A 14270-nucleotide genomic window follows, 5' to 3' on the forward strand; every position below is an offset into this window, starting at 1 on the left:
TGATGCTGGTGTGACACATGCTACCACAAGGTAGTGTGACCTCTGAGTACAGACAGATGGAGGGAGGATTTCTCTCCACTGTTTAATCAACCAGGTTCAACCTTGAGCTTTCTGCATGTTAACCAGCGACCTCACCCACCTAGCCGCTCATGGATCCAACAGATCTACCCGTGAGAGAGATCCTGTAAAGTGGATTGTGAATTACCGCTGTCCTCTCTCTTTCTCTCCTCTCTTGTTAGATGTGGCTGCTGCACTACGCATGGGGGCCACCCCCCATGCTGCTGGGCTGTCCAGGGTGGAGCGCTCGCCGGCCACCAAGCATCGAGAGCTTCCCACAATCAGTGTCAGCAAGTCGGCCTCATCCTCGAGCAAGTCTGAGACAACAAACCTCACCCCAAAGTCTGAGACACACCTTAGTCCGCACAAAGCAAGCCCAACTCATGAGGTATAAGAGGATGGATGGTTTACTAAGTGTTAGTTAACTCATTGGCTCTCTTTATTTGATAACTTAGTTTACAGTACAAAATGAGTCAAATGTCATATTGTGAGGCGGTAGAGCTTGAATTTGCAGATTAGCATATGATACTTTTGATAACTTTTAAATACAGTTAAACAAAATAATGTTATTATAGGGCAGTGGTTCTTAGTCTGGGTTTGATGAGTCCGTCTCAGGGGTTCGGCAGAGGGTCAAGACACACACCCGACTCAAATGATTTGTGATGAGACGCCCCGCTTGGCCATCATAGGCTGCAGGTGATGATGCTACATTGCTGGCCTATCTGTGGGGTGCAGAGAATTTGGTGCACTCAGTAGTCAATTTGTGGCTGTCGTAATGCTACGTCGTGTGATTATTTTTTTTTAATTGTAATCCCTTCATACGACCCCTGCCGAGTAAAAAAAGAACGTGGTCAGACAAATATGTGCGCAATATGAATTCACATGTATAACGCAACATGTGGTGTTCCACAGGGTTCAATCCTGGGGCATCTGCTGTTTTCATTGTGTCTGCTGCCCCTGCATTACATCTTAAGAAAACATCGGTGGCTGCTTTTAGTGCTCTATAAATATAGAGTTGAGTGATGGGAATCAGCGTCCATTGTAGTCCTGCACAACTAGCTATCTAGCAAAACTAAGGAATACTTCCTTAAACTGCATGGAGATGGGGAATATAAACTTTCTGAATTCAAGGAAATCGAAAAAACACTGTTATAGGGCAATAACGTTTCATCTCTTGCACGCACACACTATCTGAATATATACACGCTTTTCCATCCGTTAAGTTGTTTACAGGCTCCTGTGTTCTTGTGCTCTGTGAGTGTTGTGTGACGGACAGGCTAGGTCAGAGGTCTTATCATCCAGTCTGCAGGTCTCCCTTCTCTTGTGTTCCTGTGCTTACTCTAAATTATGTGACAGACAGGTTAGGTCAGAGGTCTTATCATCTAGTCTGCACGTCTCCCTTCAATTCAATAAAGCTCATGTTTGGTGAAATAATCCACCTGCCACAGGATTATGTGGGTCATATGGTAGTAGTTGTAAAAATGGTTTGCTGAGAAGCTATAAATATACCATCACTGTATAATGTATTATGATGAATGCAAATTCCCACTTCAGGTGTTTTACAGATATTCAAAAAGCTTAATTAAAATTTAAATATTAAATATATATATAAATATTTATATATATATATATATAAAATATTACAAATATTTTAAAGGTTTTTTTTTTTTTTGCATTACTGCTTGCTTTTCCTTCTCACTTGGAACGTTATTGACAAGTGAGCCCACCACTTCATTTAGCTGCAGAGCTTCATCCCATGCTTGTGATGTTCTCAGGCTGACACAGCCAGCGACGTGGAGGAGCTGGACGTTGACATGGCCCCTGCACCTTACACTGCCAGCAGAGGAGCATCGAAGCTCCAGGTTTTTATTGCACGATACAGGTTTGTACATCGATGAATAAGAATGTACATATTATGCAAAGAGTTATCATATAATCTAACATACTGGCAAATGTGTTTTAATTAGCTATAATCCTTACGATGGCCCCAATGATAACCCTGAAATGGAGCTACCACTCACTGCTGGAGAATACATCTATGTATACGGAGGCATGGATGATGATGGCTTCTATGAAGGTAAATCCCAACAATGAGTTTATTTACCATTTTATATTTCTGTTGTTTCATTGTAAGCTTATTTTCAGGCGAGTTGGTAGACGGAAGGAGAGGGCTGGTCCCCTCTAACTTTGTGGAACGCGTATCGGACGACGATGTCATGGGTACTCATCCACCAGACTCTGGTGACATAACCCACAACTCTTTGCTAGACAGCAGTTTGCACAGTGCCAGCCACCAGCATCACCTCCACACAAGTGTCCGCGCCTCGGATAGGATAGAGGCCTCTCCTGTCTCCGGCCCCGCCTCAGCCTCTTCCACTTCGGCCTTGGCTGTCTCAGCCCCCCTCACCAATGGCCTGGATTTGGATTTGGAGGAGGTGGGAGTGGACGCTGTGCCTTACCCACGAAAGCTCACCCTCATCAAGCAGCTTGCCAAGAGCATCATCATCAGCTGGGACCCTCCGTTGGTGCCAGCTGGGTGGGGCAATGTGTGGAGTTATAATGTGTATGTGGACCAGGAGCTGCGGCTCAACGTGCCCTTCGGTGCCCAGACCAAAGCGGTGCTGGAGAGACTGGACATCAACCTTAAGGCCTACCGTGTGTCTGTACAGAGCCTGACAGAAAAGGGCATCTCGGACCAGCTGCGCTGCAGTATGCTCATTGGTAGGGACGTTTGTGTGGCTCCTACGCAGCTGCGTGTGGACGGGGTCACCGCCAACTCTGCCAACCTCTCCTGGCTCCCCAGCAATAGCAACTATGTGCACATTGTGTACTTGAATGAGCAGGAGTGTGAGCTGGTGAAGGCTGGCTGCTATTCGCTGTGCCTCAACAACCTTTTACCCAGCCTGCAGTACACCGTCAAAGTGGAGGCACGGCCGCACCGCACGCCTTGGGAGTTACCTGTGGAGAGACGTGAACGCAGAAGTGCTATCATCAACTTCAGCACACTAATGGCAGGTCAGGATTTGTTATTTCTCTTTTTGTAAGATGTTATATGGTTGCTCATCTGATTGTACTCACTTATTCGCTTACTTTGAATAGTTTTCCCATTCAAATTCAATGTACTCAATCTCAAATACTATACATCGTCACTTGCCTTTATGTCAGTGTGGACCAGGGCTGGACTGGCACAAAAAAATCAGCAATGGCATTTTGACTTAGGCCCGACTCTAGTTCTGCCACAATCGACTGGTCCCTCTAAATTATGGGCCAGTCTTTTGGGGTAAAATGTGGGAAAATTATAATTAAAAACACTACTTCGGCCCCAAAAGAGGCCGAAATTGTAAATGCTTTCCATCGCTTGCTGTTTATCAACGTTCGTCACTTCCTGTTCTTGCCCCGCCGATTTAACATGTTGAATACGGCAAAAACGCGCCCCAGACCCTCCGCCAACGGCGCTGACATACCTTAATCAGACGGTGCATTATGACGCCCGGACACTTCCCGACTTACGTCAGATTGGTGCATTGAAGCCTTTACCTGTAAAAGTAACGCCATAAAACCAGCAACTGAAAGCCTGGAAATTAAAAGCATCACAAAAAATTGAATTCTGTGTTTTCAAAGGCAAAACAAGCTTGATGCAGTAACTGCAAGCAAATGACTTTCGACTACAAGTTAATATTTTTTAAATCTTATCTTTTCTGATATTTTCCTCACCTGAAATGCGTTTATAATGCTTTCTTTTAAGTTTCTTATCTGATCCTGGTGTAATTATAGGTACAGTACAAGGCAGTTAATTTGACCAAACACAAATGATTTCATTCTACAGCGGAAAGAGGGAATTGGACACACTTTTATCAATACTTTTTCAGGAGTGTTCAATAAACTCATGGATTAAATATCTCCCTACAGTCGTATATAGCATTTGTGAGTTGGCGTGTAGCTCCTCAATGATCTCTCAGTGATCAAGTGTTCCTAACATTTCAAGCATTCTGTTTTTTTTAAGTTGGTATACCCACTTCTCATGCACGCAAAGGGCATTAAAAGATACGCAATTTATTAAAATGGGAATGTAAAACTTTGCATGCAGTTTTTTTATTTGTAGATGTTTTAGCAGTCGTGTAGTAGTAGTGATGTAGTGATTACATTCGTTTTTCTTTTCTTTTTTTTGTTAGAAAAAAAAGTATTTGGAAATTAGAATAGTGAACAGTGTCGCCTCTGAATTCAGTTCACTAAATGATCACCTCAAATTTGCTTAAGTTTCATGCCCACAGTCTGGGAACACAGGTATATATGGTCTATTCATTTTTGAATGTCCCTTTTAGAATTGTAGTTGTAATTGCCATTCCGTCACCTAATTAAATGTTTCTAAAACAAAATGTTTGTTGCGCTTGACTTATTTATTCAAGACTGGCTGTGATTTTTCTGTATGTAGGCCCTCCTGATGCTCCATTGGATGTACAGTTGGAACATGGCCCGTCACCAGGTATTGCCATCATCAGCTGGCTGCCGGTCACTATCGATTGTGCAGGAACCTCTAACGGAGTCCGTGTTACTGGATACACTATTTATGCAGATAAGAAAAAGGTATCATCCTTCATTGAAATGTCTTTCAAACACTGAGTTGGGACTTCAACTCTAATGTGTGTTCCTCTCCTATCTAAGGTGCTGGAGGTGTCTTCTCCAACAGCCGGCAGTGCTCTGCTGGGGCCCTCCCAGATCCAGTCCCTACAGGCAGCTCAGGAGCTCACTGTTCGCACCATGTCTGCACATGGGGAGTCTTGTGACTCTTTCCCAGTCAATGTGCCCTCCAAGCTAGCTGCTATTATGGCCGGCCCAGTTGCAACCACCTCGGTAGTGCCACCCCTCGCCTGCAACCCCGTAGGACCCGCAAACCTGGCCTCTTTGCTTTCTTTGGGAAACTCCGCTGCCAAAGCCTCTGCGCTGCCCGGCCCATCACCTCCAGACGTGCACATTTCTGGCCTCACAGTGGAACCTGCTGCCAACCGTCCTCATGTCTCACACTCGGAGGTCTTAGTGTCATCAGCCTCATTTGTAAAGGCCTGGGCCGACCCCACATCTGCTCCCATGGCTGCGTGTGAGGCCACATTACCCGTTACATCAGTCGTCACCCCAGTGGTAATCCTCGCACTACAAGCTTCCAATCAATGAGATTCAAAGCTTGTCTTTTAATTTAATATGTCCAATTGACTGTTCTTTTATCTCACCAGATTAATGTGACGTCCCCCACTTCGTTAGCTCCTCAAGCGCCTCCTGTAATAGCAACCGCACAAATACCAGAGGCGGCCCCAGCGGCCACGTTGGAACAACACAGAGATGCAGATAGCCCTGGAACTATACGTCCTTTTCCATCCATTACAGAGTTCATTGACGATCCCTGTGCCAAACTCGAAACGCCGGAGCGCATCCCCACACCGCCCAAAGCCCCAATCACAGACCTCCTTAACCCTTCGGACACTTTAATCCTCCGACCCCGAAGTACTTCCCCACTGGACTCTGAGGTTGAAGAGGAACAAGAGAACAAACGCTTAGTGTCAATTGAGGAGTTTTTGAGACAGGACCAGGACCCAGCGTGCACAAGAGTGCAACAGGTCAGTGTTGACATCTTTTTACTGTGTGCATATTTCAAGAGTTGGCCTATATAAGCAGCTTTTGTAACATTGTCAGTGTTAATTAGATTGAAAAATAGGTTTGATGAAATGGATCTGGATTTTGAAATAATCAGCACAGGTTTACAATCTCATATTGTATTGAAAATTGGAAAGAAAATGCCTCCAACAATGATGCTTCTCTCATTGCAGAGCTATGGCACGGGGTTGGTTGAGCCTCCCAGCGATTACCTTGCTGACACCAGCCGCTCAGACCTGTCTGACATCCTAGAAGAGGAAGAAGAAGAACTTTACTCTGACCACATCATGGAAGCGCCCACCAGGGGATACACAGTTACAGCTAGCAGGGTATGTGGGAATATGTGAACTCGTGCTATTATTATTTTATGTTTTTAACATGTCTTATTTTTTTTCTGTCACGTGCTTGATTGTGATTCATGTTTTATCTCTCCTCTCTCATTTTGCATGATTTGATCGTCCTCTTACTGCCTCGTTTTTTTCTTTTCTTCACTCTGCTCAACAACGACATGGCTTTTCTTGCTGGCCCGTTTCGTGGATATGATCCTAGTTAACCAAATCAGAGCCTTCAGACAGTGATGAAGATGTTGTTGAGAGGATCCTCAAGTTACCCCCTCAGCCATACGGCAGCAAGCAGCTATTTAGTATTCTTGAGGGGACTGAAGAGGAAGACGGTGGTCGGAAAGAGCCTCATCACATACAGATCCAATCGAGGCCCAGCCACCTTCGCCCCAGAGACACGGAACGCCTTCATCCTGCTCCCCAGTGTCACCACCATCCGCACATTCCCCCTCAGCACCACCATTTCAACATTGATCCCAGATCCCTCACCAAAGAGCCTTTAACCAGGCAAGGACCCTTACAAGTCAAGCCCAAGATGCAGCACAGAGTCCACTATTCAGATGCAGTTGACACTGTCGGTTATCCTGGACAAAAAGAAGTGCGTTTAGGTGAAGGTGCAGCCAACAGGCGAGGTCCTGTCCGCTGTCCCCCCCAGTCTGCCCCCAATAAAGACAGAGTACTACTCCGAGGGTTAGGGGACCGCCTTAGGAGGGAGGCCATGCTCAGGAGTCAGAAGGCTGCAGCGGCGGCAGCAGCTAACCCAGGCCATGGCCCCACCCCGCCAAGACCCTACCCGGTTAGCAAAACTGTACGTAGAGTGAAATCACCAATCGGTCGTGTGATGGAGATCGATGTGGAGTACGGGACGGATGACAATGAGGAGCCAGATGCGTGCGCTTCGGGGGAGGTGGTGCTGGAACAGATGAGCTCAGAGTGGTGGATTGAAGGTGCTGAAATGGAGCACAGAGGAGCGTCCTACCGACAAGGAAGAAAGACGGAGTCCTTGGTAAACATTAGTGAGGCATCGCCCCAGCACCCATCTTTCCCAAGCAGTCTTGGTCCTTCCCTTTTGAGTCCTTTTTAGCAGTTATCCCTTACCTGTAACTGCAACTTTATAGATATGACTCCCTTTTTCAATTATCGTCAGTTTTTCCCTTTGACGTGCCCATCCAAGTTGGCTCTTCCTAGTTCACTGTCCTGTCTTAAAGATACGAAATAGTGAATATGCCCAAGAGGGTTACTGTTGGAGTCCTTCTTTCTCTTTGCACGTCTGTGTGTGTAATCTGGTGATCAATGTGGTGTGCTGTAAAAAATATATACAGCAGATTGTAACTTGATATGCTCCTTAAATGATTATGATCAGTAAAATAAATTCAAATTAAATTAGTGTACTGAGAATCCCTATCGGACAGCAAGTAATATTTCCAAATTCCAATAAATTAGCAACCCATTTTAGAACGGATTTCAGAGCCCTCCCGTCACATTTGCTTTTTTACCCGTGAACCCCCTTGTTTTGCTTTCCCTGTAAATGCTAATCGCCATTGTGTGTGAAATGTTTTCTTATTCCCATTTTCTGTTTGCTTTGCAGGAGCCCAGTCAACTAACGTCTGAGGCAGGTGCGTCATGGGGACCAGACTCTGAGCTATCGTCCAAATCAGCTGGTTTGCAAAGCAGGCAGCTCAAAGGTCAGACTCTGTTGCTGTTGTGCTTCCTCTAAACTCGTGTTTCCAGACAAGGTGATGCGGCAGAAATGTTGAAGTGTTGCCTCCACACCTGTGCTTACAGTTGACAGGCCACCGCTTCCCTCCCGCATGCTGGTAGTCAGATTAGCACCATGTGTGGCAAGGGAGGAGTGTCGGCAGTGATGGAGAAGTGGGAGCCCACTAAGCTGAGAACCAGCTTAACTTAAAGTGGCTTGTCATGACAGGAGGAAGTGACAATCTTAATATAGTAACATTGATTAACTGACAAAATGAGTGATACTGTAGGAGCCCTTTTTTTCCTTCTCTCTTTTTCTCAGTTTTTATTTGAACGATGAAGCAGACTGAAGTTCGCTTTTCGTAGATCTGAATATTCCTATTTATTATACATGCATTCAAGTACATGCCAGTTTTGACATGCAGCCAGAAAGATGTTCTGTATCTATTAATAATCAGCAAGGATGTGAAACTGCAAGTTCTCTCTCCATGATTCTTGCCACAGATGGCCTGATTCTCCATAATGAGATAGAGGACGGCTCTCTTCAGAGCAGCTTAAGTCTCACTACAGCTCTTCAAATTTGTCTCACTTTGTCAAATAGGATCGACATGGTCATAAGTTCTTGGGTCACACCAGCATTATGCCTAACCTCTGCAACGCTGTGCACAGTGCTTCAGGCCTTCTTCTTTTTTTAAGCCAATAATGGAATGGAATGTGACAAATTGTGTAAAAGAAAAGTACATTAAAGCCCGTTGGAATTGTGACCGTTGCAACTTAGTGTACAAGTTCTATCATACTGTGTCAAGCGTTGTTTCCCTTTCTTGCTGGGTGTTGCAGATCATGAACAAGTGTGTGTTTGTCAAACAGCTCACACAGCTTAGGATCAGTGGTTTAGCTTGATTACCTCTTTTAAGGACACGCCTGGGCTAAGCAAGCACTGTTCATAGGAGCACCATGTTGGGGGAGGGGCAAGCTCCCGGAACCCTTTACAGAGGTCCGTGCAAGCTATGCCCACCATGATTTTAGTAACTTTGGGTATTTCTTTATTTGAATCGTTAAAGGGGAATTCACCCCCCCCCCCCCCCCCCCCCAAAAAAAAAAAATCTTGACAATAATATGTTCAATGCAGCCCCACTAGTCCAAATACGGTATTCTGGTTAATATTGTGTTAGTAAAATATGGGGTAAAAATCCAGCAGTTTATCAATATCAGAAGGCAGCCATTTTGCCACTTCTTGTTTGAGTGAAAATGACATTATAGTTGCTCATGTCTCAGGTATCAACCAATCATAGCTCAGCTTCAGAAAACAGGTGAGCTGTGATTGGTCGTTGCCTGATCCCTGAGCAACTGTGATGTCATCTTCAGTCGACAGCAAGTGGCAAAATAAAACCAATGGAAAATGGGATGGATAAGAACAGCTGCATTTTTGCTGTATATTCCACAAATGTACTATTAACTCTTTGACTGCCAAAAACGTTAAATAACGTTTAATAAAATCCTATGGAGGAGTGCCAAAGACGTTAAAAGACGTTTTTTTTTTTCAAAACAGAGGTGAAACTAACCATTTTCTATTGTTGATTACTGAAAAACGGAATAAGGTAGAAACAAACTTTTTTTTCTGATGAAAGATGAGAGTCCAATCTTTCATTTGGTAGTATGTGTGTTTCCATAGTCCAAACACATCATTTTCTGTGGAACTTGAAAGATCAGTCAAAAATGCTTAAATCGGCAGGCACCCACGGCATCCCTTTTCTGAAAACGTCTGGCAGTCAAAGAGTTAATCAGAATGTCATGCATAGGGAGGTCACATATAACATTATTGTCAAGAAATGTTTAACGTTGACTTCTCCTTTAACTCTACACAAACTACTTGCAGGTTGTTTGGAATCACCAAAGACAAAAGGAGACAACACTGAATTCCGCATCTTCGTGGCCCTCTTCCCTTACGACCCTGCCACCATGTCGCCCAACCCGGATGCTGCTGAGGAGGAGCTGCCCTTTCGAGAGGGACAAATTATCACAGTATGTCCCCGCACTATATGATTTATACACATCCAGTGAAGACAAACATATTACTGCTATCGGCTCGGGTTCATGAAAGTGAGTGAAGCATAAATTCAATGCAGTTTTTCATATCTGCGTAGGTTTATGGCGATAAAGATTCAGACGGGTTCTACAGAGGGGAATCTGGTGATCGTTCGGGCTATGTGCCGTGCAACATGGTGTCTGAGATCCAGGTGGAAGATGAAGAAACCCGGCAGCAACTTCTGCAGCAGGGCTTCTTATCGTCCCCGGCATCCGTAGAGAAGATCGGTATGTAAACGGATCTCTTTTGTTGAATGAGCCCAACTGATAAATGTGTCATGTTAGACCTAACATTTGATTGCCTTTTGACATCATTAAAAAACGACATGTGCTATGCATATTATAATCAGCGTTCATGTTTCAGCGGTAAGGGAAAATGGCTGCATATGCACAACCCTAAACCTGCTTTGAAAAGATAGTGGGCCTTATGCAAGAAGCAGCAGATATTGCCATCAATTTTGTGCACAGTTTGGCGAGTGTTCAAAGGTTTCAGCCAAAGATCAAATCACATCTAAACTGCAAATTCACAGAAGTGTGAAAAAGCTGACAAGACATATACTGCATATGATGAAATTGAACATGCAATCTTGCACTCTACTATCTGAAATAAGTTCAGGCCAAGTTTCTTATAAAGGCTTGCAGTTTAACCTAATACTTTGCTAAAGGATCCAGGAGCAAGTATTGAGCCCCTAATCGCTCCTGATGCGCTGTGAACAACTTTTAGAATCATCTTAGAAATCCAGACAAAATAACTACACAATGGCTCCTCAATTTGTCGATCCCAGCATATAAAGCATTTCGAGGTTACAAACAGCAGAATATGTCATATTACGGCACAAGAAGTGCAAATCCCCGTACGTACCATTTTATTGTTCTATATATTGCCTAGAAATATTTATTGCATTTATGACTTTACATTAGCGGTACTGCATGTTCCGACTTGAAATTCTGGTCAGGTTGCCGTAGGAACAAAACCCTGTCATGAACTGAGGAACCGCTGTGTATAAATATTCCTGTTGACATTCTGATTGTTTTGCACATTTCCTTAGATATAAAATAAATATTTTAGAATTTTTTTTTATGAAGTCACGTAGCAGTAACATTTAAAACATGATCAATTAATCAGCAAAGACATCAAATTTTATGTGGGGAAAGAATAATTCCCCGTCGTAAATAAATAATATCTAATCTTTTTGCCACTTAAATGTGCACTTATGAATTCTGAGACAATACAGTGTAATGAAAGTCACGGTTGATCGTTTTATTATAGGGTTTCGTATTTGTCTGTGAAATGTTCTTGCATGAGGCCTCTTCTATTAATCAAATGAAAGACTTCAATGTCACTCTGCCGTAATGTTACTTTTTTTTCCCCACTGCGTTGCTATTGCGGAAATCATAACCATCAACACACATGCAATGGCTGTTATCATGCAGAGTGTTTGCCTTGCAAATTCAAGCTGACACTTTGCTTCTGTTTCCTGCTTTCTAGCCAGTGCAGAGTACAGCGTAAACATCTACAGTTTCAAACTTTTCACTTCCACATGCACTCGCTCTTATGTCTGCTGCTTGCTGCTTACTGGTTGTTACTGGCTTTTTCATTGTCTCCTCGTTGTTTGCTCTTGTTTTGCACCCTCTGTCCTCCTTTTTGTTCTGATTGTTGGTGTCACACATTTTGGTTTTCTATTCTGAAATCCCATGAAGGCACTCGCACACATGCACAGCTTCCACGTCGCCCCGTTCCACCACCGAAACCGAGACGATCCAAGAAAGGTGTGTCTTGCTCCCGATCCCCTCCCGCTGCCCTCCTTTTTGGGTCTTCTCTGGTTTGCTTCTCTTTTTTTTTTTTGTCTGGTTCACTTTAAACGTGTGCCTTTTCACCTCATTTAATGACATTTCACACAGTGACCAGAGGGGATTTATCAAATCGGACTCAGCATGTATAGCTAAACATTATTTTGTGACAAAAGCTCACTGCTACGCTACTTTCATATTCTGTTATTAAAACTTTTTTTCTCTCTTTTTTGTTGGCTAACCAATGGGCAATTTAACCCAAATAAAATCGAAAATGCTACAAAAATCCAAATTCTGTACTGCCATCATTCATCTTGCTATGTTAATATTCCCTGTGATGTCACCACAGTGAGCATCTATGGTGTTTTTCCGCAAAAGTGGAAACCAAAACAAATTTATGGAGTGAACTGGAGATAAGTAACACACTTCAGGTGTCAATTTTCTCCTATTCCCTGGAAAATGTAACCGGCTCGTTAACTCTTTGACTGCCAGACGTTTTCAGAAAAGGGATGCCGTGGGTGCCAGCCGATTTTAAGCATTTTTGACTGATCTTTCAAGGTCCATAGAAAATTATGTGTTTGGACTATGGAAACACACATACTACCAAAAAAAGATTGGACTCTCATCTTTCATCAGAAAAAAAAAGTTTGTTTCTACCTTATTCCGTTTTTCAGTAATCCACAATAGAAAATGGTTAGTTTCACCTCTGTTTTGAAACAAACGTCTTTTAACGTCTTTGGCACTCCTCCATAGGATTTTACTAAACGTTATTTAACGTTTTTGGCAGTCAAAGAGTTAGAGATTTAAGCGCAGGGCTCCTTCTAATATTTTGGTGTAAATTTGACTTCATTGCAGGTCCTTTGTGATTTAGGACAGCAGTATGAGTCTGTATCCAGGCTGTCCAGCGCAATATAGCAAATTCAGCAAATGTAGAAGAACAGCATGTACACACACAAGTGAGCTGCACGGAATCTTTATGCAAGGCTTCCCCGTACAAGCTGTAATGTTCTCTCTTCTCGGCCACCGTGCCAGCCAAATGTCATCAAAGTGAAGATTTTGTATATTAATTGTTTTTACGGTCATTCTTTTTAAACTTTTATGAGAGTTAAGACTCCCATAATGTTGTGGCAAACATTGCTTGTGCCGTTTCCAAAAGTTTTATGTTGCCCAATAGGCATCCTCTGGAAAAAGGGACTGAATTTCTATTTAAGCATCTCAGAATGAATTGTGTTAGTCTTTCGAGGTGCCACTTTATTCTTAAAAAGAATGTTTCAAACAATTTGGTGTTTTATATTTTGTACATATGATAGCAATTTCCTTTCTTCGTGTAAAACTGTAGACAGTGCATCAGAATCCATACCATAAGTGCAAAAAAACGGTAGTTACTAAGCTTTTGATCCCCTCTGATCGTTACCTGTGAATTTATGTACTGCATTGTGTTGCAGACTGTAAATTCAGAATACAGTTTTAGCGTTTGGAATGTGATGTTGGATTTACAGTATGTTCCCTCTTGTTTCTGCAAATGTGCCATTTTATCCCTCACCTCGTCTCTTCCAGTGGAGTCTGCAGCACTCTGGGAGGAGAGTGTAGACTCCTTCAGTCAAGGTTTGCCATTTGCCCTTTGACCCTTAAACTCCTCTGTTTTTCTGCATGGCCGCCGTATCTGTGGATGTTGAAACGTTCATTGGACAACTCGCATGTTATTCATCATCTATTTTCATGTTACATTAAATGACCAGTTATGTCCACCACATGTAGGTTGTGTTCTGATTGCAACTAACACCACTTCTTCATCCACTATTATAAGAAACTGCTTGATTTGTTTTTTCTTTACCCCCCCTGGTATTTTGGTTTACTCTCAGATTCCTAAAACATGCATGCTATGCTAGGTTAATAGAAGACATAGAAAACTGTAAATTGCTCATAGGTGTGAGTGCCAATATGTACAAGGTGCACTGAAGCAAAAGTTATTTTAAGGCTCTTAATTTCATGTATTTGCCAATACATTGTCATGCAAGTGGTTGTCTGTGTTGGCCATTTTGTTGACTAGCATTTTTTCCCACCCAATGCTAACTCAAATGAGGTCCATTTTACAGTGCCTACTGTATACATTAGTATATGCTGGGGAGATTGGCAATACTACAAATTAAAGGTGACAAATGTCTTCCATTAACTCTTCATTAAAAAGTCCACGTAAGCAAGCGCAAGCAGTTCCTCATCGTAACGCTTCTTCAGGTTGCATCATTGATTTTATCACATAAACTAATATTTTTCTTCACTTTTACTTGCAGTGCTGCTGAGTTGATCGCAAAGGGACATGCTCAAACGTAGCAAACATGCTAACGCAATGCTGTCAATTTGACATGTCATGTCCAACATGCATGGAGTGGGAATGCCACGATCTGCATGCTGGTCGTCACAGAAATCACGTCATATATTTTTGGCCATGTGTTTTTGTTGGTTAGATGCAAGCCAGGCAGCTGCTGCAGCTGCAGCAAACTCCGCCCCAGGTTCTCGCCGGATGGTGGCCATCTTTGATTACGATCCACGAGAGAGTTCCCCGAACACCGATATCGAGGTCAGGCTTGGTACACGCGCACAATAAATCATACATACATTTGTATTTGTTGTTTGCTCATGAAATGACTGTTT

General features: G+C 43.2%; 1 protein-coding gene across 23 annotated transcripts in view; it reads left to right on the forward strand.

Moving 5' to 3' along the window:
- The window catches only part of tspoap1 (TSPO associated protein 1), a 44632-nt gene that overhangs the window by 24243 nt on the left and 6119 nt on the right, over window positions 1–14270 (forward strand). For 8 of the 23 annotated variants that reach the window (XM_077547064.1, XM_077547063.1, XM_077547072.1 and 5 more), the window contains 16 exons: window positions 240–445; window positions 1833–1939; window positions 2025–2134; window positions 2203–3072; window positions 4315–4341; window positions 4490–4641; window positions 4720–5193; window positions 5286–5666; window positions 5877–6032; window positions 6253–7050; window positions 7633–7729; window positions 9619–9764; window positions 9887–10055; window positions 11529–11597; window positions 13176–13223; window positions 14084–14196. In XM_077547064.1, the coding sequence (XP_077403190.1) occupies window positions 240–445; window positions 1833–1939; window positions 2025–2134; window positions 2203–3072; window positions 4315–4341; window positions 4490–4641; window positions 4720–5193; window positions 5286–5666; window positions 5877–6032; window positions 6253–7050; window positions 7633–7729; window positions 9619–9764; window positions 9887–10055; window positions 11529–11597; window positions 13176–13223; window positions 14084–14196 (3923 nt within the window). Of the gene's footprint in view, window positions 1–239; window positions 446–1832; window positions 1940–2024; window positions 2135–2202; window positions 3073–4314; window positions 4342–4489; window positions 4642–4719; window positions 5194–5285; window positions 5667–5876; window positions 6033–6252; window positions 7051–7632; window positions 7730–9618; window positions 9765–9886; window positions 10056–11316; window positions 11682–13175; window positions 13224–14083; window positions 14197–14270 lie in introns of those variants that run through there. The other 15 variants (XM_077547066.1, XM_077547069.1, XM_077547074.1 and 12 more) reach the window with 8 other exon arrangements.

Source organism: Vanacampus margaritifer, chromosome 16, assembly GCF_051991255.1.
Source record: "Vanacampus margaritifer isolate UIUO_Vmar chromosome 16, RoL_Vmar_1.0, whole genome shotgun sequence".
Lineage (NCBI taxonomy): Eukaryota > Metazoa > Chordata > Actinopteri > Syngnathiformes > Syngnathidae > Vanacampus > Vanacampus margaritifer.